This window comes from Panthera leo, chromosome A1 (genome assembly GCF_018350215.1).
Source record: "Panthera leo isolate Ple1 chromosome A1, P.leo_Ple1_pat1.1, whole genome shotgun sequence".
Taxonomy (NCBI): Eukaryota; Metazoa; Chordata; class Mammalia; order Carnivora; family Felidae; genus Panthera; species Panthera leo.
Genome location: NC_056679.1, coordinates 100,618,772 through 100,644,350, shown reverse-complemented (window position 1 = coordinate 100,644,350; position 25,579 = coordinate 100,618,772). Strand labels below are relative to the sequence as shown.

Sequence of the window (25,579 nt, the reverse complement as noted above, 5' to 3'; positions counted from 1 at the left end):
TCAAGGTGGCAAAGGTCAGCAATCTGTAGTGTTAGGAACAGCACAGTGAATTCACAGGCAAGAAATGGGATATTCTCCAAAAGGCACTCACCGCCTTATTCTTTCCTTTGCTAGCAGAGCTCACGGGACTTCTCTTGGCATCTGTTGTCTTCCTTCCAAGTGAGGTTAACGGCAGTGTGGAGGTCTTCAGCTGGTTGGCTGCCTGGTAATTGTTATTATTGTTCTGGTTGCCACTGAGCGTCTCCATGATAGATCGGAAGGTTCCAAAAGGCCTTTTCAGTTGATCCCCCGATTCGCTACCCGTAGAGGTCCTCTGGGGGGTCCTGCCCTTATCTCTGTCCTTCTCCCCAGTGGGCTCGAGGCTAGCTTGCTCCATCTGGACCACGGGCTCCTCAAAGGTAACTCGGAGTTTTAAGTTCTGAGATGTCCGGCGCTTGGAAGACGGAGACTTGAGGGCACTCTTGGGGCTCATGGCCACTTTCTGGGTGGTGGTGCTGTCAGGGCTGGGCTGAGTAGGGTCTCCGGAGGGCTGGCTTGGGGGAGTGGTCCCTGAGGCGGGACACTGGGATTCCAAATCGGGTTCGCTGCTCTCGGAGGTGGGAGATGGGCTATGGCCGTCTAGAGATTTGGAGGCTTTGATACCAAAAGGAAACCTGCGTCCTGATGCCAACGTGTGTTTCTTGATCATCAGGTGCAGGCTTTCTGCGCTGTCCACACTCTCCACACTTCCCACAATGGGCTGCGGTCTGGGCCTGTCGGCCTTCCTCACGGGTGTGCTCTTGGGGTCCTCAGAGGTGTTGGAATCGGTGTCGGACTCACTCAGGGACCGCTGCATCAGCTGCCTCAGCCGAGCCAACTTCAGCTCCCTCTTGTCTGCAGGGATCTTCTTTGAGTTTCTAGAAGAAGCCTGAGCATCCTGGAATTCCAAGGACAGCTTTTCCTGGGTGCAGACACTCTCTGAGATATCCTTCCCCAGTAACTGGCGGAGGATTTTGTCAGAATCTTCATCTTTTGCTTTGGCCCTGGCCCGGCTGGATGCCGACAGGCTTCCGAGCACCTGAATCCCCTCTTGGACCCCGGGTTTGCTCTTGGCTACAGACTCATCATCCGCATCTGGAGATTTCCACTGGGACCTTCTGGAAGCGGGGGAGGATGGCGAACTGAAAGATGATGAAGAACATATGAGGTGATCTCCTATCACTGATTGCCTCCACTGCCACTAACGACTTACAGATCGACAGGACTGGAATAAGAAAAATCACTTAATGTCTGTGCTCATCAATCTCCAAATAACTCCAGAGTGGTAACCATGACCACAGTGTAGTGGGCCTCATACCTAACGCTATGACGAGAGATCTGTCTACTGTTTTACTGTTTACACATCAATGTTGTGCCAATTGCATTCATTATTCTCATCTTCACCAACCTTATACACCTACGTATCCTTATTCCCATTTCACAGGTGAAGAAATGAAGGAATCTGACTGTGACTTTTCTGTAGTCAGAGAATGAAGAAATGGCAGAACCAGAGATGAAGCCGGGTCTTCTGACATCAGGTCCAGGGCGTTTTCCCCCTGTAACGTCTCATATTTATTCCTCTTTATAAAACATAAAATATGTTCTGTTTTTGTCTTCTTCAAGTCCAAAAGAAGGCTCAGAGACTAAAGACACCTAAGAACTCTAACCATTAATGTTCCTGGTATTACCTGGGCGAGGAAAGGAGGGACTTGCCCTCTGATTTCTGGGCTTCTAGAAGTTGTTGGAGCTGGTTCTGCAGTGTGACACGTTCCATTGTCTGTCTGGGAAAAGTGAAGCGAGACACATAAGCTCTCTGATACATGGCCACTACTATAAATGAGTAGGTATAAATTTTGTCATGATAATTTGCAATAAATTGCAATAAATCCCAAAGCCTTACAAATACGCATGGCCTTCGTCCTCACCGTGCAGAAATCTTCGAAGGACACAGTCAATTACCCAAAAGGATGCTTATTATTCACATTAGCAAGAAACTCTAAGTAGCCTAAATGCTCATCAATAAGACTCAGTGAATAATTTAGTTGCTTCCATAGAGGCAGCTATTAAAAATGATGATCTATTCCAGTATCCATGACATAGAAAAAGTTTCCCTAGTATATGTATAAAGTAGATACATATAGATATAGAAATACATATACATATATATACATACATATATTAAGTAAAAAAGGAAGTTATAAAAATAGTGGGTGTAGTATATTTTTTTTATATTTTAAGAAACATAAAAGAATATAAATATAAATATAAATTTCTTTATATGAGAGAAATATAAAAGAAACATTTTTAAGAAATCCCTCTCTGTTTATAAAATATATATTACTTATATATGCTTATATCATACTTATATGTATTATTTACTCTTTCCACATTGTTTAAATCTTTACTTATAACACATATGCTTATATCATACTTATATGTATTATTTACTCTTTCCACACTGTTTAAATCTTTAAAGTAACTGTATTAATGCAGTGATCAGAAAAGAGCAAAATAAGAGCAACAAAAGCAGACTATTTCCATAGGGGGTAAAAACAATGAAATAACTTAGCATTTTCTTACATAAAGGGAAACCTGGTATGGCAACGCTCAATTTATTCTGGACATAAAAGCGGAATGTACTTTAAATGGTATCAGAACGTGCTTTAAATTTAAGAAAAAAATCAGTTAAATGCCGCAGGTGACGGAAATTAACATCTGTTTAGAAAACATAATTAGAGAACTTGAAAAAAGTAAATCCCACTGATTCTGACTTTAGAAGAATAAGCAGTATTTACTGAACTCTTTATTCGTTTTATGACCACCCGCCACCCCCCAAGGATGGCCATCGGATTCTAATCCCTGGAAGGTAAGAATACACGTTATCTTATGCGGCAAAAGAGAATTAGTGTTGCAGATAGAATTAAGGTTGTTATTGGCTGACAGGAAGCCAGGGAGGCTATCTTAGGTTATTATTATTGGTGATGCAATCCAACCACATGTCTTTAACACTGAGGAGGAGGAAGATGAGGTCAGACACACTCAGTGTGAGGACTCCATCTGTGATTGCTGGCTCTGAAGAGGAAGGAAGGGGCCAGGAGCCAAGGAATGCAGCGGCCTCTAGGTGCCAGCGGTGACCCTCAGCTGACAGCCAGCAAAAGAAGGGAACCTTGGTCCTACGACCACAAGGAACTGATTCTGCAACCGGACTCTCATTCTAGAGCCTCCAGAAAGCAACATAGCCTGCAGACACCTCAATTTTAATCTGGAGACCCATTCTGGGTTTCAGACCTACAGAGTTGCAAGATGAATTTGTGTTGTTTTAAGCCACTAGGTGTGTGCTGATTTCTTATAGGAGTAGAAAATGAATACAGGTAGCATCAAAAATGGTTAGACTCTCTCATGGGCCAGGGTGTGGAACCAGGTGAATGAATTACAAGTGTTCTTATGACGACCGCCAGACTTTAGATACAGGCTTGAGGAAGCCTAGCGTTCTCCTTGCTGAGTGTCACTGCACATACTCAACAACCACTGGCCACCTAAACCTAATTCTGTGAGATCAGACCACGAGGATACCCTGCCATCTCCCCAAGTACTCTGTTTTTCAGACATGGTCAGTTTTAGTCCCGACATTTCACCCCTAAGAAAATAAAAGTCTGTGATCTCAGTTTATCTCACTCGTTCTGTGACTCACCTACTGAAAATTTAATTGTCTAAAGAAGGAGACAGCAGGGGCGCCTGGGTGGCTCAGTTGGGTAAGCATCCGACTTCAGCTCGGGTCATGATCTCAGGGTTTGTGAGATCATTTTAACTTGATTCCTTCTATAAAGACCCCATCTCCAAACAGGCATACATTCTGAGGTACTAGAGGTTAGGACTTCAATTTATCTTTTTAGGACAGGACATAATTCAACCAGGGAGACCTAGGCTTGTACATGAGGACTTCTAACAGAGCTGAAGGTTGCCATTTAAATTTTTTAAAAAATTTTTTATTTACTTGTTTTGAGAGAGAGAGAGAAAGAGAGAGAGAGAGAGAGAGAGAGAGAGAGAGAGAGAAAGACAGCAGGGGAGGGGAAGACAGAGAGGGAGACAGAATCCCAAGCAGGTTCCACGCCGTCAGCACAGGGCCCACTCACTGTGGGGCTTGAACTCATGGACCATGAGATCATGACCTGAGCCAAAATCAAGAGTCGGACACTTAACTGACTGAGCCACCCAGGCACCCCTGGAGGTTGCCATTTTTAAATAGTAATTATCTTTATAATGATAAAGAGTTAGTAAAGTTATTCTAGTAGGAAAAGGCATTCAGCACTGTCTCTCACTCAAAATTTTTGACTAGAAAAACTCTTATTTTTCAACCCTCCTTTTTCACCTTTCTGTGTTGTTGGTGCCCTGGAGCGTGAAGGGTATAGGGTGCTGTGGCTAGACCAAGTGGACTTCCCTTTTCACTTCTAGTTTTGCCCATCTCACTGAGGAACATGGTAAGTAAAAGACCAGGGTCTACAGCATAACTTCTCATATTTTATCTTGTCACTGGCCTAATGATAACTGTCTACAGCATTCAGCTTTGGGAACAGCAGAAGAGCTGTTATCTGTTAGCATACATGTGTATTTTATCCTAGGCCCATCGACAGGGAAGGCAGCCAAGACCCTGACCTTGAACTGCTCACCAATAAAACAGCTATTATAGCTCATGAAAAGCTCACAATTCCACGGTATAGAGACTGAGGACCGTGTTTTTTGGTCTTTCCGAGGATGAATCTTTAGAAAAAAAAATTCTACTGGATTATTTGAAAGCTCCTCTGAATGGCGCCCCCCCCCATACACTACTGGGGGGCAGGGATATTGCTACAATATTTCTGGAAGGATATTAGGCAGCATCTATCCACATTTTAAATACTTATGCCCTGTGTTCTAGCAATTGCCTTTCTAGGAGCTTAGCTTTAGAAATACCTACACATGTACCTAAAGACATGTGTCCAAGGATGTTCGCTATGGAAACGTAACTTACTGAGTTATGAGTTTGTGGGCATTTTCCCCTCAGTTACAAGAAGTTCTTAAAGCTCACTTCGCTCCCTCCCCCTGGGGAGATTTGTGTAACTGGGCAGAGGATACTTGGAGGGAACCCCTTTAATGTTTAATTTTGCTTTATTCTTCCCATTATAATTTTTATTTTATTTCTTTTTAAAATTTATTTATTTAGGGGCACCTGGGTGGCTCAGTTGGCTAAGCGTCTGGCTCTTGATTTCAGCTCAGGTCATCTCACAGTTTGTAACAAAATCCCGAGTCAGGCTCTGCGCTGATGGCAGGGAGCCTGCCTGGGATTCCCTCTCTCCCTCTCTCTCTGCCCCTCCCCTGCTCATGCTCTTTTTTTTCCTCTCTCAAAATACATAAAAGAAACATTTTTTTTTAATCTTTAAAATTTACTTATTTCAATTCAACTTCATTAATATACTGTGTAACAATGCCTTCAGGAATAGAACCCAGGGATTCATCACTTACATATAATACGATACCCAGCGCTCATCCCAACAAACATCCTCAATTTTTAAGTCCTGTTTCCAGTGAAAACCTAACTGGGTTTTCATTAAAGAGGGCATTCTAGTAGGGAGGGCAGGAGGGTACACAGAGACCTGGCCTCTGAGACAAGAGCGGGGGAAGTAGGGAGACCAAGGTTTTGTCAAGCTTAGAGAAGAGCTGGAGGGTCCGGGGACGTGCCAGACTGTGGCCTGGTTACACCTGTAATCAGGTAAGGCCTCCCATCCACCATACGTCTCTTTTCAACTGGGAAAAAGAAGGTTTTTAAAAATAATTTAAAACACTTCGTATTTTGCTTCTAACATTTAATTTTTAGGGTTCATCCTCCTAATCTGTCAACATGACTCTGAATGCTGATTCCGATTTTTAGTGATTCCCTCCCCAATACGGTAACTGTCATTCGGCTGGTGTTTCCCAAAGTCTGACTTTAATCCTCTAAAGTGCTGTCGGCACCTTGATCTTCATCCTGCTAGACACCTACCTGACAGCTTCTCCACTGTCCCCCTCTCTTCACGCTTATCCTGACAACCTCCCACAAATGGTTCCTGATGTCTAGGTAAGCAGTGGGTAGCCGTTCAATAATCTTGGCAAGAACAGAACTCACTCCATCTAGACCAAGAAGCTTTTAAGTAACATCACGCTGACCGAACACTCTTCTGCGTTCTGAAGAGTCACGAATCGTCTGCTTAATTTTTCTAATAAATTTACTGGTGATGGTTGCCAGATCATCTGTCTGTAATTCCTCAAATACACATTTTTCTTTTGCAAATCTGGGAAATGGGTCTATCTCTAGTTTTTTGCTTTTTTTGTTTTTTGTTTTTCTCTCTCAGGCACTTTATGATTTCCTAGCACGTAAAGGACAGGAGTCTGGGGACGCTGCCTTTGTGTTCTTTCTATGACCGCTAAGAAGTTGGCCCCGGAGATATGCACACAGAGAGAGCCCGTCTGTCATCCCACACACCTTACGTTCCCTGCTTAGGAAGTTTGCTCTGCACTGTTTGTTTAAATGTCAATTTGCCTCTGGTACCTGCGGCACGGGTGCTGGCCGGGAAGACCTGGGACAGAAGAAGAAAAGCCGAGAGAAGAAGGCTAGGAATTCCCTGTACAACCAACATGAGACTGGTACAACCAAAGCACCTGGCTCAAACCTAAGCGAAGTGAGGACAAGCCAGTCTCGGTGGTCACGGCAAGAATGGGTCACTTACTCCTTCAGCTGCTTGGTCAGCTTCACCACCTGAGAGGCCAGCGACATGCAGGTCTCCACCACCACCAGGTACCGGGAGCACAGGGTGTGCCCGTGGCGCTCGGCGCTCTGGGAGGGCTTCTCCCCGGCGTGGTTGTGCATGGTGACATTTGCTCCATATTCAACCAATGTCTGTCAGAAAATGCAAAGGCACGTGTCATTCCAAGACCTCCCCTGCAACATTTTTGTTTTTTCATAGGACTGTAACAGAAAGGCAAATGGAACTTTTCCTGTTAGTCCCAAACCAGTTACGGGAGCCCAGAGCGGGCTGGGGTAGCGGGCGAGGGGGGGCCATGACAAGCAAAAGAGAGGTTCTGGCGAGGTTGCAGGAGCTGCTATCAGACACTTTCCCCAGAGCCTACAAAAGTGCAGCAGAGCCAATGTCACTGCTTCGGATCCCACCGAGCCTCCAAGGAACTGTAAGGGGCGGGCCTGACGCTGTCCCCAGGAGGCTGCCTCCTGAGCAGGGAGAGGCAGTGGTGAGCTGCTCTGTCCCTTTTAGTGTGTGGGCCCATAAAGTTGGGGATGCGAGGGGTGCCTGGGTGGCTCAGTCGGTTAAGCTCCCAACTTCGGCTCAGGTCATGATCTCGTGGTCCGGTCTGTGAGTTCGAGCCCCGCATCGGGCTCTGTGCTGACAGCTCAGAGCCTGGAGCCTGCTTCGGATTCTGTGTCTCCCTCTCTCTCTGCCCTGCCCCGCTCATGCTCTGTCTCTCTCACTCTCAAAAATAAATATAATTTTTTTTTTTTAAGGAGTTGGGGATGCGTGTAAAGAGGACAGAGGGGAATTTTGTTTACCTGTTCCTATTTGTTTGGGAAGCATGCGTGATCTGTGGCTGAGCCGACCGCAGCAGAAAGAAAAAGAACTCAAGAAAAAAGATCTGGAGGGGCTGTGAAGCTACCCATACTCCCACCCATGTCGGGCAAGAACATGACCCATAAATTGAGCAGACGTTACAGAAGGGGCTTGCGGTGAGCTGGCTATCATGCCACTTAGAGAAGGAGAGGGTTCTCCAGCAGCAAGAGCAGGGAGGTGTTACACAGGCAGAGGGAAGTGTATGGGGGACAAGGATGTGATGCTAGGGCCAGATGTCCCCTGTCAGGTATCAGTGGGGAGGCTCCAGAGAGGCCTCACCCACCAAGCCCAGCAGAGGGTCAGCATCTGAAGGCTGCCACAGAGGACATTAGTGGCCAACCACAGTGAGCCAAAGAAGCAGTGACAGCTTTCAGGGAGAGTGCCATGACCTCTGACGTTAAGCAAAGAGTCAGTTGACTTTTCTCTCCTATCTCTTCCTTGTCTCCAACACTGAGCCCAGAAGAGAGAGGAGAATAGGAATAGGGGATAGGGATAGGAGACAGGGGTGTACAAAGCCAATCATGCCTCTGTCTCCTGGCCAAGTCCCTTGAACCCTGAGTCTAATCTGGGTTGGAGAGCAGAATACTTTGAATCAGAAGACTGAGATTTTAAAAGGCAAAAGATTTATGCGATCTGAAGAGAAACCAGAGTATAGAAGATTGAGATTTTAAACTGGTTTGGAGTAATGTTACGTCGCAAGCAAGCAGAAAGTTATGGAACCCGGCCAAGGTCATCATTAGTAAAGAAGAGAGACTTGATGGACCATGGTTGACACCAGTAATTAAAAAAAGAAAAAAAAATCAGGGTGCCTGGGTGGCTCCATCGGGTGAGTGTCTGACTCCTGAATTCGGCTCAGGTCATGATGTCACAGGTTCATGAGACCCAGCGTCGCATCGGGCTCTGTGCTGACAATGCAGATCCTGCTTGGGATTCTCTCCCCCCGCCGTCTGTCCCCCACCCCTTCTCGCAAATAAATAAACTTTAAAAAAAAATTTTTTTAACATTTGTTTATTTTTGAGAGAGAGAGAGACACAGCACAAAGAGGAGAGGGAGACACCGAATCCGAAGCAGGCTCCAGGCTCTGAGCTGTTAGTACAGAGCCCGATGCAGGGTTTGAACTCACAAATCGTGAGATCATGACCTGAGCCAGTCGGTCACTCAACAGACTGAGCCACCCGGGCACCCCACAAATAAATAAACCTTAAAAAAAAATCAAACTTTTTTTCTATTTATACTGTGGTGACATTAGAAAAGCTGTCCCATCAGTATTAGTCAACTGCCACAATCTGACATAGTCTTTGACACTATCAAGAAGAAATGTATCTCTGGATTTATATGAGTCAAAGGTACTATTGCTTCCAAAAGAAACACCTGTGATTTTTAAAAAAATTTTAACATTTATTTATTTTTGAGAGACAGAGAGAGACAGAGAGAGAGAGAGAGAGAGAGAGAGGCTGAGCACAAGTCGGGGGGGGGGGGGGCGGGGAGAAGAGACAGAGACACACACAGAATCCGAAGCAGGCTCCAGGCTCCGAGCTGTCAGCACTGAGCCCCATGCGGGGCTCGAACCCACGAACCATGAGATCATGACCTTTGCCGAAATTGGACACGTGACCAACTGAGCCACCCAGGCGCCCCGAAACACCTGTGGTTTTCAAGTTCCTAGATGGCTTACACCGAGGGGTCATGAGGAACTTTGGAGCCTCCTGGTTTACGGTTCGGAGCCTCCTGGTCACTCACCACGAAAGGCCAATCTGCCCCGAAGCCACTGCCGCCAGCCTGACAGAAGTAGCAGGCAGATCACCTCGGCCCTGAGCTCCTGCAGCCCTCCCAGGGCATCCCTGTAAACACCTGCTGTTACCACTCCCTTGAACCCCGGCCTCTGGCCTCTGCAGTTTTCCATACTCAGTCTCCACCTCACCTCAAAAGGGCCCTTGCGATCGCCCCCGACCCCGGCCTACCCTCAGTCTCTCTGTATCTTTTTTTTTCCCCCCTTTTAAATCTCACACCCAGTGGACAGACCCGCTTCCAAGATTATCCAAGTTTCCACAGCCACGGTATCTAGTGCCAAAAACATCATTTGTGTTAAGTGGAGAGATGAATGGCCTAAAAGCACAGACAGCCTCTGTTCACATATAAAAGAAAAATAACCAAGATCCCAAACAGAATTAGTGATATCAGCTGGTTTTCTTTGGCTGTCGGTCACTTATTAGCTGATGAAAGAAGTTCAAGATGATTAAATATTTGAGGGTTTTGTTAAATGGAAAAATTGAAGGTTTTGGTTTTTATTCAATTATTGTTTTCCTCCACAAAAAAGTCCTGCTACAGTCCTTTCATCTTCCAGAGATCCTGGGAGTAATTTAAATTTTTCTCTTTGCTCTCCTTTCTTATCACTGCTTTTGCAGTGTGGCACCTTAAATGAGAAGATGCACACTTTGCCAACATTAGTGGGGAAACTTCCAGACACTCGGAATACTTCCTTTCAACGTTGCTCTCCAAAGAGCGGACGCTCCAGAGACCGTTGTGCTGTTACCTCTGCCTTTTGCTTTTATGAACCTCTTGCCTTTCACACTGACAGCTTTTCCAGATCTTCTCCTGTCATTTCCAGAGTAGAGTCCCTTCTACCTTCATAAGTGACTGGTTCTCAATGCCCGGATTTTCATTCTCTCTCTCTCTCTCTCTCTCTCTCTCTCTCTAATTTATGTATTTATGTATGTATGTATTTATTCATTTAGAGAGAGAAAGGGGCAGGGGCAGAGAGAGAAGGGGGCAGAAGATCTGCAGCGGGCCCCATGCTGACAGCAGAGAGCCCGATGTGGGACTCTAACTCATGAACTCTGAGATCGTGACCTGAGCCCAAGTCGGACACTTAACAGACCGAGCCACCCAGGCACCCCATCAGATTTTGTCTTTTGGCGACAACCTACCCTGCACACAGTAGGACATCAGTAAGTTCCTGTTAAATCAGCACATTGAGTTGCAATAAAAGAAACAACGTGTAATAAGGTAAATAAATAAAAAAAAAGACTGCTGCTTCCTTAGAGCTGTTCTACACGCCGAGCTTATTCCGAATGTTGTGAACTCATTGAGGTTAAAGGTACTTTCTTTAATCACAGCCTTCAGTCATATGCTGTCAGTCAGGAGGGAGTTTTCTTACATTTCAAGAAGATGTGGTAACACATCCAAAGATGCTGGGTCATTGTCCACGATACGAATGGGGTGAATGGTCTGACTCTGGTAATTACGCCTTCATACATCAAATTCCGGGCCAAATTCAAACTTTGTTTCCAATGCAAAGCCTCTCTTTCCCTCACAGGGTCACTCCTCTTTCTCGTTGGTTACTGTCTCTCTTTGCTTTATCACTCAGGGCCTTAGCATTTTTTAAGAAAAGGGGTTTATCTGGTTTTACATGCATACATGCCCCAAACTTCTGAGGACCCTCACTGGGATTTCAGCCATGTGTTATTACAATGGCGGCACTGGGTTTAGCTCAGGTTCCTGCAACAGAGCGTTCGGCTGAGGGGAGGATTCCGACTCCTCTTCTTGTGGGAACTCTAGGTGCTCTAAGCAGCCCTCCTGGATCCTCTCTCAGGTGGCTGGGGGGCAGGGAGAAGAGCGTCCTCACCTCTCCCGTGGCTCTGCTCCCCAGCCTTCGTACACCTTTGCACACATAGACCATGGTAATAGTTGTGAGGCATGTAGGGCTACATTGATGAGGCCTCCTGAGGCTGTTGGGTAGAGTGGCTGGCCAACCAAGACCCTGCCTGGCCTGCCTGGCCTGCCTGAGGGCTGAGGGGAGCAATGGCCCTCCAGAGGCCTCCCTGTAATCAATTCTGGGCCTTTCTGACGGCATTTGAGAAGCTCAGCCCTGCCCCAGAGCAAGGGGGCAAACCACAGCCCTCTGTCTCTAGTCCCTTTCAACAGCCTTCAACACTCAAGAAGAAACTTCTAGGACTCTTTAAGCCAACATTTGTGTGGATTTCTGGAAATACAACTATATCTACTTAATTCCTTATTATCGACTATAATGGAAAAAGCTGACTTCACTCACATATTTCTTCCAGTAAACAAAACGTCACTTTTTTTTGTTTCATTGCTTGATAAACTCATTTCTCTCTTCAAAGCAGCAGAGCCTGCGTACCTGTATGCACCCGAGGTAGCCATGCTGTGAGGCTACGTGGACGGCACTGTTGCCATCTGGGTCCACTTCATCCAGCGAGATGCCCTGTTCTTGCATAAACTGAAGAAGCCAAAGAAGAATTTTCTCCTATAAACACACAGACAGTTGCAATTAATGGAATATCATGTCCTAAGTCTAAAGTAAAACACAGAGGCAAGCAAAACTTCTAACTTGGGAAGCTTACATACCACCAGGTTGACCCTATCAGCAGAAAATACCCATTCATCCTGAACTGAAAATCCATGCTTCTCTCTGACTTGAGTCAATGTAAGAGGCACGCTCAGAGACTCTTAGGAGCAGGAAGTTATGTCAGAAACGTTCTTGTTGCACTGACATCCACTAGAGATGGAAAACTGATTTGTAGAAATTTGAGTACCTCCTCAAAGTCACACACCTAGACAGATCCAAAGTGAGGGCCAAAATCGAAGTCTTTTGATGCCAAGGCAATGTTCGTGTTATTTTGTTACACCGTCTTTAGGGTTCAAGAATATTATAAAACCTCAGACACTGAGATAAGCAACTTATCCTTTGAAGTTGATAATGCTTCAACCATGCCTTCCTAATCCCAGACCTCTTGCAATCAACAGGCTGTCAGAGAGAGGCAACAGCTTAAGGTGCTTAAGCAGAAGAACCTCACCAAAATAAAACCAGGACCTTTTGGATTTTTCTGACCAAATGTTGGTGGGGTTTTAAAGGTAAAGGTTTCCCTTATTCTGCGTTATTCACCCAATGTCTGAGCACAACCTTTCAAGAGCAAAGACACAGAGTGCTCAGTGTGTTGCCAAAATCCGTTTGCATTTTACCCACTGGGTCTTTTGTGGTATTTTCATGTTATCTTTGGCCTCAGGAGAAAGCAGGGGGATGGGATTTCACTGTTTTAAAATAGAAGAATTAAATACAATGTTAAAAAAAAAAATAAGAGAGTGGTAAAAACAACAGCGGGAAGTTCAGTGAGTGGAATTTGACATTTAAAAGGATGATCATGTGTTTGAAATAGCCTTGAACCTCTCCTTAGCCTTCTAAAGGATTTTTTTTTTTTTTTCCAGTTACTTGCTCGGACTGGTCATGAACTTTTATACTTTTCTGGATTAAATTTGCCTTCACCTTCTGAACATGCCAACTAATCTGCTAAAGGAATGTTGGATAAAAACAGCCAACCCCTTCAGGGCTTTGCCCTTCACAGGGGAAGCAGGGCACTGTTTATGAAGGCATTGGTGACATCAGGGACAGAATGAATATTCCCACCACACTCTTTCCATGTGAGCAAGCAGAGAGTAAGACCCCTAAAGAGCAAGAAGAGAAAAATGTAATGAATGCCTATAAACTACCAAGAGGGCACCCAGGGAAAGCAGGGTGTCAGCGGCAAAAGCAGACAGACCTTGTAGAACATCAAACCCTGAACATCCTTGGAGAATGAGGTGGAGAAGGAAGGCCCTGGAGGCCAGGCTGGGAGCTACAATCTGGATAAGGGTAGACTAAAGTGCTTGTCCTCTTTTTCCGAGGCAAACGTGGATGGGGGTTTGGGGCTGATATTTGGATCAGAGCAGGTGATGCTTCAAAGGCACAAGGTAGAACAATTTTATTTTTCCTAATGAGGAAGAGGTATTACTTTTATTTGGAGCCAGATGATTCTGCCGTGTGATCTTGGAAGACCTGGGTGAGTGGACATATCTCAGGTTAACAAGCATAACCAACTGGTTTGAAGTCAATGGATAAGACATGGAAACATCAAGAGGGCAGGCTGTCGTGATTCGACTGGTGAAAAAGACGGCCCTGTCATCTTGGTGGGTCATTCTCAGGTATGCGGTGACCTGGTTTGCTCTATGATATTCCATCATGGGATGTTAAAGTGGCAGAGTGGGAGAGATTTTAGGAGTCATCCCATTCAAACACCCTTGTTTTACCAATCAGAAAGCCAAAGAAGACAAGTATATATTCTCTGATACTCTAGCAGCAAACTTCTTTAGCAAGTAAAGTTCAGGGGAACGCAAGATAGTCAGAAATATCCTATACGTACCTTCTCGTCAGGCACATTTTCATATTTTTCAGACTCAATTAATAGCATAGTGGAGAAGTCTATTCTTCTATTAACGATAGGGTTGTAGAAAATGGGATATAGCATTTCATACGACTAGACATTTTCCCCTATAAAAATAGGGAGAAGAATCTGGACACCTTGACTTTGCAGGGGCTTGAAAATCTGGGCAGACAGGCCACGGTCTGTATAAGGCAAGAGCTGCCTTGGCTCCTGATGGTCTTTCAAGTCAGGTTCAATCCATGTTGTTTGATAACCTGCCTTCTTTTCTTCTGATGCCATGGATAACTCTCCCTTATAATTACATTCCAATTCAAGACACAAGACTTATATAAAGGAAGAACCATTATTCTACTGTTCAGAACAAGGCAGGTCTTTGCCCAGCACCTCAAATTTCAGTTTTGTGTTCGGTAGTGGGCAATTTACTTTAATAAGAAGCTACAGAATCAGCCTGTTCTTTGATAAACTTCATGAAAACAAAAGGTCTTAAATTCCCGGGTTTGGGTAAAAGCATGGTCAGCATCCAGTCTCAGAGAAAATGCCGTTTTCTGCTCTGATTCGGGAGAACATGCCAGCAGAAATCGATGGGACTATAACATAAAGAGTGACTTACTCGACCAATATCTAGTAAGGAGAAAAAATACAGCTATTTTCTCCAACTGAGAAGGGCCTTATGAGATACATGTGTATTAAATATACATATGCAGTGATGGCTACCTCTCTTCTTAGACATTTAGCGCTCTCTTTCTGTGCACACCTGCATGTGTGTTGTGTGCTGTGTGTGTCAGGGAGATGTTTAAAAAATGTCATTTCTGATTTTCATTTTGCCGTAATTCACTGCTTTCAGAGAACATCCAGTGAAGTCGTAAGGATCGAGAGGCCCTTCTGTATTATTTCCATTTTACAGACTGCCTCTCCAACTTAACATTCTACCCAGCCGCCCACACACTCATCTAGACGTTCGATTTTTATCTCTTGACTGAAAACTTCCTTCATGTCCTGGTTTCCTCTTCTGGGGATTTTCTGCTCTTTTGGTAATCTGTTTTATTGGGGCATTTTGTGTGTTGTTAAAGGCAATGCAAGTCGTTTCATGGGGCAATTAATACATGTAATTTATGAGATTTGCTGGACAAAGTCTAATAAAAAAAATGTCACTGCAAAGCGTTCCACAGGTCTCTTGTTGGCCTCAATCAGTAAAGTGTCTACAGTTTTCATTATGACTGTAAGTTCCAAAGGAGGCAACTTCTTCTGCAATCAGAGATCATCGAATCTAATATATTATCAAAGGTAGAATTCAGTCTGTTTTTTGAGATGTTAAAATGTAAAAAAATGGCCAGCCACAATTTCAGGGTGTCATATATTGTAAGATAAATGCAGAATCCAGAGACGGTAAAATGTGAACAAAAAGTGTATCCGAGAACTTGTTAAACAGGTTAAGGCCTAAATCATTCGTTGTCAAGTTTCCCTTATGTTTTACTTATGGTGAAATAAGCCAATTGAACAATATTGAGATCAATAAAACAGGAAATTGGAAGATACCCAATAATCGTAAGAAGCAACATTTATCTAATGTCTACTATGTGTCAGCAACGGGCAGTGTTCACGTGGCTTTTTGCCCCCTGGCAAATAAACCACTTTTATCTCCATGTTAGAGATGAACAAACTGAGGTCCAGAGAGATCTTTTCTGTTTAAAAATAATAATAAACGTTTCCAAGACCCCTGAGCTAGTAAATGGCAGGGCTAGGATTTAAGATCAGACACGGAGCCACTGTTCTCCAGGCCTCTGCTATCTGTCTACTCAGTATGAGTATCCTCAGCCACTCACTGACCCATGGCCCCTGAATCCATAATGGACACACTCATTTTGCACGCTTGGGTCACAGAAAGCACAATTAACAGCCCATCAGTCTGTGGGTTTATGGAGCTCTGTGTTGCTTACGCTGTTTCAAAGATCAGTCCCTGGAGAGCGGATGGGTGCTTCGGCTAATCAGACATTTTTCTATTTTGCTTTTGTCTGCAATCTCAGTACTTTGAGTGTTGTTTTCTTATTCCTATCCAGTGACAGTGAAACAATCAAGTCCACAGAATATTTTGCTTTTTTAAAGTCGATCGTGGAAAAACAATCGCACGTAGCCTCTTGCCTGCATGCCTATCGCTGTAGGAATTGCTGCTCTGTTCCTTTTTTTCAAAACTTGTCCCTGATCATTCTATCCCTTTGTTTTTTGTTTTGTTTTGTTTTGTTTTGATCTGTGTCAGGGCCAACATTTCAAACGCTGAATGCGGGGTGCCTGGGTAGCTCAGTTGGTTAAGCATCCTGTTCTTGGTTTCGGCTCAGGTCATGATCTCATGGTTCGTGGGTTCAAGCCCTGTGTCAGGCTGCGAGCTGACGGTGTAGAGCCTGCTTGGGATTCTCTGTCTCCCTCTCTCTGCCCCTCCCCTGCTCTCTCTCTCTCTCTCTCAAAATAAATAAATAAACACAAAAAATAAAATGCAGAATGCACCCAGTGTAGACAAAGGTGCTCTTGTACATGCTGAGTGCTATGAGGGAGGTTGTTTTCATAGCAGGATGTCCTTACCAAAAGTGACAGGGGAGACTCAGAAACACAATGGTCATAAGGAACACAGAACCCACTGAACCAATGACCGGTGCAGAATGGGCCGAAGCCTCCAAACTGCTGAGGGCACTACAGCTTTGCTGAGAGCGTGGGCCAGACCCTCAGAGCCTTCGTGGTGAAATAAAACAGCGCCCGTGACACAGGTTAGCTTTGACTTGAGACAATTCTGTCTCTACTGTTTGGCCGGCAACAACTCTCTCCAGGGACAGCAAAGCAGGCCGACTGGAGGACATCCCTGCTTTTTCCAGGAGTTTCCCCGCAGTTTTCACCTCCGTGCTCCCTGTGGCTAGTGCTGCTCCGTACGATCAGGCAATGGAATAATTGCACCCTCTGAGACTTCATGTGTCAGGAGGAGGAAAATCAATTCTTATCACCCCAAGATCTATCACTCCAGGAGACCGCTAAAATCTGCCGGCTGCCCTGCGGTACCAGAGTCTTTAAGGTAATTTTTGCGAGAAAAAGGACACAAATTGGGAGTCACGTAGAGCCCCTTCTTTGAGAATCTATATGAGGGGCAGAGGGCAACTAAAATAAACCAAGGGAGGAATTTTCCTCTGTTCTATCCTTTCCAGCAGTATTTACTGAAGAAACAAAAGCAGAGCACACTCAAGTGCCTGCCTGATGCAGAAAAACCTGCATGTGCTGAATCCATTAGAAAAATGTTCAATAACAGTCTTCCTTGTGAAAATATTAGCCTTGTAATGGTTCCAAGTTCAGCATCTCCACAGGTTACCTGTTACATAAGTGCCTGCGGCGGATGCGGGATGGCTGGGCAGAGGAGGACTCGTGGTTCTAAAGGGCCTCGATGCCTTCCACTTGGGGAGGAGTGCTCTCCGAAAGGCGCTGCTGGGCTGCCCTGCTCAGAGCCATGCTCTGGGTCATTAGAAAGGCCTCTCAGCTTGAAATAACAGCCTGAAGATTGATATTAGCGTGAGGCAAACGTCTGACGTGGCTCTTCTGCGAGGTCCCCTATTTCCGTATTTTCCTCTAGTCCAGTCCAGTAAGCCACAGCATCAACCAACCAGTCCCAGAAAGGACACGTGCGCTTCTTTGGTCCTGACGGCTTCACAATTGCAAGAAACCCACTGTGAGAGGCGAACAGAGAAGCTGGCACACATAAGCAGCATTTCCCGACACAAAAAATGCCAGGGGCCCAATTATTTACTTAGAGTCTCAGAACAGCAATGCAATCCCTTCCTCCTTTTCTTTGGCAAGCTCTACCAAAAGCACAGGTAGCCTTTCTACGGGGATGGAAAATTCCTTGCTAGGCTTTAGATAAGCTGATGAAATCAGGAGCACGAAACGATTATTCAGACGGTTTGGGAATAAATTACATTCAGTTTTATACTGAAAATGATTTAGGAAGATCATCGGTGATTACATTCTTTTGGTCATTTGAAAATTCGATTCTCCCCTTTGCCAGTACAAGCCAAAAAAGGGCATCCTCAGCAATTGTTTAGGAACTGTTATGGTTGTTTGTGGAATACTGTGACTGGGGCTCGCCAGGACAGGACACTGAGAAAATGGAGTAATTCTTTCAAAGACGGTAGCTTTGACAAATTGTCAGTGTTCTTTCTGCTCTTTTCTTCATGTCGTAAATTTAGTACCAGGTACTGACTTCGATGACCTGTGTATCACCATGTGTTGTTAGACGGAATTGTAAGAAAGTCTTCCTCAGGTCAATGCCGCTGGGAACAGGCTATAGGAATTGCCTACACAGGCAGATGCAAAACAGAATCTGGTCCTGAAATCGGAGGGCCTGAGCTGAGGTGCACTCTTTGCTTACTAGGCACTGGAACAAGACAAGTGTAAGCCACTTAACTTTCTTCCTTGACTCTCACCTCCAGAATGGGTACAGACAACAGGATCCAACAGGGTTATTTTAAAGAATAAGTGAGATAATGTACACAAACTCCAAAGGCTTGGTGCCTGGCACATAGAGTGAACGTTACATATTAACATATACATATATGTTGTATATGTGTGTCACATACATGTTATATATATGTCGTATTTATATATATGTGATATATACATACACACACTCATACATACATATATGTGTATAATTTATATTCACTGAAGTTACCATGGTACAACATAAACTATTACCTAACATGGACTCGCACTAAAGAAAGACTGCAGTCATATTCTCCAAGGGTATTTTTTGAACTTGAGATTGTCATGCTCAGAAAAGCTTAATCTCTTGTTGACAATACCACAATTTACTGCCACCAGGACGGTTTATGAAGCCAAAGGGGATATGGTTATAGGCATGAGAAGCAATTTTCTTTGCCACAGACAAATATGATTAAATCTATTTTAATACAGTGCCGACTCTATTTATTTTTTTAAGGCTGAGGTTGGCACTCTGTGGTTCCAATTTTTTAGAAAATATAATTTATACTTACTCCTCTCAAAGGGACTTACTGATGATTTTTGTACTCCACACCCTGGATTGTGATCTGTGTACATCAACTACTCACACTGGGATTTCCTAAGGTAGAAACTGGTTGTAACTGCGAATGATCTAGTTAGTGTGTTTGCTCATGTTAGAGATTTCCTTGATTAATATCTTACTGAAGATTTTCCTTTCAGTGTTGGGTACGAGAAAATGTATCATTTTCCCTTTTGACGACAGTTAAATGCATTTGTTGTAGGAAATTTGGAAAATACTGAAAAATACAAAAAAGAAGATAAAAGCCACTTGTAATTCCGCCTTGAGTGGTAACAGCTGTGAACATGTTGTGACACAGCTTGTTTTCTAATCTTATTATTTACGTCTCTTCCTCTTTCTCTAGAATTCAAAGTTGGTACCAAATTACAGGAATGGTTTTATAGCACACGTTTCAATATTTTATAATGTATGTTTTTTCCCATAAAATTCCATCATATGTATGTAGCTTCATTATTTATCCAATATCTTATTATGGAATATTTAGGTTGTTTAAAACATGTTTTTCATTTAAAAATATTACAATGAAGTGACTGCTTATAAATCTGATTATTAAAAATTCCTCATACCTGACCAAAGCAACCTGCATAATGAATGAGGCTTGGAAAATCCTTAGAACAACTCAGTTCGGCAATGGCCTCGGTTTCACTCACCATCCAACGTACACACTCCAACTGACCGTTCTAGATTGGCAAAAAGAAGAAAGAAATTCAAAGTAATTCAGGTTTGAAAAATACCTCATAGGGGCACCTGGGTGGCTCAGTCAGTTGGATGTCTGACTCCTGATTTTGGCTCAGATCATGATGTTACAGTTTGTGGGATCCGGCCCTGTGTCAGGCTCTGGTGGTGGCAGAGCCTGCTTGGGATTCTCTCTCTCCCTCACTCTGTGTCTCTGTCTCTTTGCCCCTTCCCTGTTTGCTTAAACAGGTTCTCTCTCTCTCTGCCTCTCTCTCTCTCGAAAATAAATAAACTAAAAAAAAAAAAAAAAAGCCTCACGGGGCGCCTGCATAGCTCACTTGGTTAAGTGTCCAACTCTTGATTTTGACTCAGGACATGACCTCACACATCAGGTTCGAGCCCCACATCAGGTTCTGTGTTCACAGCACAGAGCCTGCTTGGGCTTCTCTCTCTGTCAACCTCTTTCTCTGCTTCTCCCCTGCTTATGTTCACTCTCTTTCTCTCTCTCTCAAAAACAAAACAAAACAAAACCTCACAGACAGTAATTTTGCCGAGGGAAAAAAATCACATGAATTTTGGTTCTTGTATTTGGCTTAATTTATTTGCAGTATAAGCATATCATGTATTATACTTCTGATCTGTGGTTCTGACTCAAAATCAGTTGGGGAATTTTTACGTAAATGCAGTTTCATAAACTTAATCAGTTGGTTTAAATCACTTTATTGAGGTATTCAGTACTATAATACTATAAAACATACCCTACCCTGTTTTAAGCATGTGATTTGAAGAATTTCAACAAATACATACTCTCTTGTAACTACTGCTCTAATCAAGATACAGGACATCTCCAGCGCCCCCTTTCCCCCAGTCTCTAGGACTCCAGGGTCTCAGGTCCTCACCTTTGCCCCAGGCAACCACTGATAGGATTTTTATTTTATTATGAGCATTCATGCCTCTGAGAGTCCACCGTGCTGCTGCTTGTATGAAAGTTTGTTCTTTTTTACTGCTGCCAAGTATTCCATTGTATGAATATACCAATATCCGTTTATTCATTAACTCTGAGAATAGGCTTTAACCCTTGAGAATTTGAAATGGCAGGATTCCAAAAGAAAGAAAGAAAATAATCCTATTATACTGGCTCCAATGCTACCTGCACTGAAGGCTTTGGGGACTCCGTCCCCAAAGCGCACTGGCTTTTTCCTCCAGTGCTGAGATCCCACACTGTGCAAACCAGGAAGGCAGCCGTGACATGTATAAGCTAGTCACGAGGATCCAGACTTTGGAATGGATTTAAATCCTGAATCCACTACTTAGTTACAAGACCTCCAACAAGTTGCTTCCCCTCTCTGATAGTCCGTTTTCTCCTCTGTGAAATGGCAGGGATAGTAGTAATGACCTCATACAGTTACTGGGAGCAGCAGATGAGACAAAGCATGTGAGAGTCCTTGGCACGCAACACTTATTACCTCTTACTAGCAGCACGCTCTTTTAGATCCTCTATAACACCAGCGAGACGTTCAGCTGCCTTCCCGGTTTGCCCAGGGTGGGGCCTCAGACCAGGAGAAAAGAGCCACCGCGTCATAGAGTGTGGGAAGCGTATTCTAAACATAAGATGCAGGAGGTAATCTCCTCATTATTCATCTACACCTATTTGCATATTGGAACTTCAAGTAGTCAACTCACAACTATTCGCAGCCCGAGACCATTCTTCTCCTGGGGGAACCTAGCAGGGCCAGGTGTGGGCCGAGTAGCTTCCAGGTGCCCCCACTGATCTGTCTCCTCCCTCTGCTGCCCTCCTTGCTGCCAGAGGAGGTTGGTCTGTATGGGCCGCCTCCCTTGCCCCCAGATTTGGCTGATGGAGAGTGGTAGTGGGACACCACGAAAAGAGAGTGAGTTCGAGGTCCCCTCTGTTCCTGGCTTCCCCAACCCCTATGGGGTTGCCACTGGCTGCTGAGTCCCTCTACCAGTCAAAGGTCAAAAATCGGCCAGTTCCTTCCTTCAGCCCCGTCTTGCTGGCACCCCCGGCTCTCAGACGGTAACAGTGCTCTGCTCTTAGTCCAGGACACTGCACTTTTCTTCTTGGGCTCCCTATACCCCACCCATCATCCTTTTGTGTATGGATCCTTCATTACAGATGTTTTTCAAACCGCACGCTTTGAGCAAGCCAACTGTGCCCTACCAGGATGAATCTACACCCAACAAGCCACTGACACCATGCGTTCCATTCCTTCTGAATGAACAAAGGAAGGAGAATAGTGGCGAGCATCTGCTAGGCAAGACCGTTCAGAGCAAGAGCATGGACGCAGAACACGGGAGTATACGGCAACATTTCTGACTTTAATGATTTGAGTCTTGTCTCTTTTTGTCTTAGTCTAACTAAAAGCTTACTCATTTTTGAAAAAAACCCTTTCATGGAACTAGAATTGGTTTTGTTGACTTTCTCTGTTGTTTTTTTTTTTTCCCCCTGTTGTCTGTTGCATTTATTTCTGCTTGAATTTTCAAATTTCTTCTGCTTGCTTTAAATGTAGTTTTCTTTTCTTTTTTTTAAGTTTCCTAAGATAGAAGATTAAGCTGTTAGCTTTATTTATTTATTTATTTATTTATAAACAATTTTTTTGAGAGGGGAGAGGGGTGACAGAGGAAGACCAAGGATCTGAAGCAGGCTCCACGGCCAGCACAGAGCCTAAAAGGAGCTTGACCTCGTGACTCCAAGATCATGACCTGAGCCTAAATCAAGAGTGGGGTGCTTAACCAACGAGCCACCCAGGCGCCCCTAAGCTATTACTTTAGATCATTTTCTTTTTCTTTTTTTTTTTTTTTTAATTTTTTTTAACGTTTATTTATTTTTGAGACAGAGAGAGACAAAGCATGAATAGGGGAGGGTCACAGAGAGAGGGAGACACAGAATCTGAAACAGGCTCCAGGCTCTGAGCTGTCCGCACAGAGCCCGACGCGGGGCTCGAACTCACGGACAGCGAGATCATGACCTGAGCTGAAGTCGGCCACTTAACCGACTGAGCCACCCAGGCGCCCCTCCTTTTCTTTCTTTTAATTCTGGCATTTACAATTATACATTTCATCCTCAGCATTGCTTTCACTACATCCTTAAATGATAATATATTGCATTTGCATTCACCACCAAATATTTTCCAGGATCTCTTGTAATTTCTTCTTTGATAAGTGATTATTCTGGAGTGATTATTCTGGATACATGATAATAATTATTCTATTCATTCCAGACACTTGTGAATACCCCAAATTTCCTTCTGTTACTGACTCCTAAACCTCATTTCACTATGGTTAAAAGGGCATACTTTGTATGACTTCAATCCTTCCTAATTTACAGAGACCTGTTCTCTGGCCCAGCATATGGTCTATTCTGGAGAATGTCCCATGTGTACTTGAGGGGGAATGTGTATTCTTCTGTTGTTGGCTAGAATGTTCTGTTAGATGTCTGTTAGGTCTAGTTATTCCACAAGGTGATGTTGAAATAAATGTATTAAGTGACAAAATGCAGCCACAAAGGTGGAAGGAAACATATTGCTACTATGATTTTGAACGCAGCATCACTTGCCGTAAATAGAAATACCAAGAAAACAAACAAACAAAATGTTATTACATTCTGGCAGGAGACTGTTTGCCTGAAGTCTCTGAGACTGGGGTCACTCACTGGATGTTAAAAAGGAGTGTCAGTAGGTTATGTCTCTGAAGTCATTTTTTCACCAGACCAACATGTTGTCTTTGAGCTTGATCAGAAAGGACTGAATGAGAAATGAAAAAGAAATTAAGGTTATTTCATTCCATGTCTGTTTAGCTCCTAAAATAATGTATCGTGTTGGCCCTATTTGAGAAACACACTGCTCTCACCTTATAGAAATCTTTCTTTCCAGTTATTTTTGCCAAACTGTTCCCAAAGGGGACTCAGTAATGCGCTGAACTGCCACAGTATTTAGTGCTGGGTTCCCCAGAAAACCCTCAATAAATTCTGCATGTAACTGGTAAGAATTTATTATGTTCCATCTAAGGAGTTTAAGTGTAGGGGAGAGGAGTTCTTAAGCCTTCAAAGCCGCTTTCCTCAGGTAATCTTTTTATGTGATATCCTATCTCTGACTTTGCTTCCTGTCAGCCCAGTCATATTATCTCAGCAACTTTTGCCATTTGTACCGAGTTTGTTCTCTTTAATAACAGCAGGACTCTCAGAACTATGTTTAATGAGCTGAAACACCATCGGCTGGTCACTGGTGTTCAAAACAAGGTCCTAAAACAAAAGAATGATGACTTCTTAGAACTCCCTCAACTTCACCAAGGTCTGTCAAATTACACTGAATGGACTGAGGCAGGATTTGTGTCAGGACCAATTTCCAAAGGGGGTGGCACTCACAAAATATCTGTATTTACTGCTTTTGTAAATTCTAGATTAAAGGAAGAAATAGAAGATTTCCCTTTCTCATATCATTGCCTGGAAGTAAAAATATGAAAAGTCTGAGAGCTTTTAAGTTTTATGGGTTTGATATGTGTTCTTCATTAAAACAAAAAAACAAAATGCACTACAGTTTTATTCTTATTCTTACTCTTACCCTTACTCTTATTCTTCTTATTCAGTAATCTCTACACCCAACATGGGGCTTGAACTCACAACTCCAAGATCAAGAGTTGCACACTCTTCCAACTGAGCCAGCCAGATGTCCCAAAATGCCCTGCAGCTTAAGTTTCCATGCCGATTATATGATAGCAGTGTGTTGATTGAAGCAGTTTATTAAGAATGGATTAACAATATGGAAACCATAGAAAGAGTTTATACCCAGGTGGCTGAAATGCCACCAAGTTTCTTATGTACTGTCCTACTCTGAAGACTCTTAATCTGTGAAAACAAGCATGAAGGGATATAAACAAAGAAAAAAAAAACCTTTCTCTTCCAACTATGTAGCTAAGATATACTCCATAATCTAACATTAGTTAGAAAAACCAATAAGACCTGTATTTTATAAACACTAAAACAGCAAGGCAAATGTCAATATTTATTGGCCATGCAACAATAATTTATTCATCACTGACCCATGTCCATTGATGATCAGACCCAACCCCTGCCTTCCCGCAGGACTCGGATCTAGGACTAGATCCTGAATTCACCACCTCACACTTGAATTGCTGGTAACTTACCTGCCGTATCTACCTGGCTATCGGCTCCTTAAGAAAAGGGACTACGTCTCATTCAAATCTGAATTGCCTTCATCTAACATAGTACCTACTGGACTTGGTACACATTGTCAAACTCAACTATGATGCACCCTGACTTCGCATCTAATTTCTCTTTCTTCATGATGGCTGCCTTCAGTTCCGCTCTTAATGTGACACGGCAACATTCGCTAAAGGAAAGCGATATCTACCAAGGTCATAGATTTCTTATTTAAAAAAAAAAATATTATTTTCTATAGCATCTTTGCAATAGTACATTATCATTGAGTAAAATTAAATAAAACAGAAAGCAACTTGTAATACGTAAAACTTTACCACATGGTAAATAGATTAACGATGCAAAAATTCAGATTTGCTTAAAAGATATGTGAGGGGCAGGCCAGCAACCACTTGTTTTTCAAATGTAACATGTTCTTCGGTGAATTCACAAACAGATTTCTTTAACTAGCAAGTTCCCCTAGTAAATTTCAAAAGTAATTCCATTTCTAAAAATTATGATCATTCAGCTTTTAGAAGACATAACTAGCAAAACACATAAGTAGAAGCACAGGCTGTATTATATTTCCCTGAACTTCACTTCTGGCCTCTTCATAAATATGACTGAATTCTACATTTATTTGCCAAAGATCTTAAAAGTTATTTTAGTTTAATAGCCAACCTTCTAGCGATGTGTTATATTTTACAGAGGCACTCACTTGCAGTGCTATAAAAGACCATGTTTCCCTGACTCACAATTTCTAGGTTTTAACTCTTTCCCCGTCAGCATTAAT

General features: G+C 43.5%; 1 protein-coding gene across 9 annotated transcripts in view; it reads right to left on the bottom strand.

Moving 5' to 3' along the window:
- The window catches only part of LOC122216892 (synuclein alpha interacting protein), a 157,322-nt gene that overhangs the window by 13,135 nt on the left and 118,608 nt on the right, over positions 1-25,579 (bottom strand). For 6 of the 9 annotated variants that reach the window (XM_042933877.1, XM_042933885.1, XM_042933862.1 and 3 more), the window contains 5 exons: positions 19,505-19,618; positions 11,791-11,916; positions 6,759-6,928; positions 1,707-1,799; positions 92-1,160 (listed from right to left, as the gene is read on the bottom strand). In XM_042933877.1, coding sequence (XP_042789811.1) covers positions 92-1,160; positions 1,707-1,799; positions 6,759-6,928; positions 11,791-11,916; positions 19,505-19,618 — 1,572 coding nt within the window. Of the gene's footprint in view, positions 1-91; positions 1,161-1,706; positions 1,800-6,758; positions 6,929-11,790; positions 11,917-19,504; positions 19,619-22,001; positions 22,126-23,232; positions 23,365-25,579 lie in introns of those variants that run through there. The other 3 variants (XM_042933896.1, XM_042933901.1, XM_042933893.1) reach the window with 3 other exon arrangements.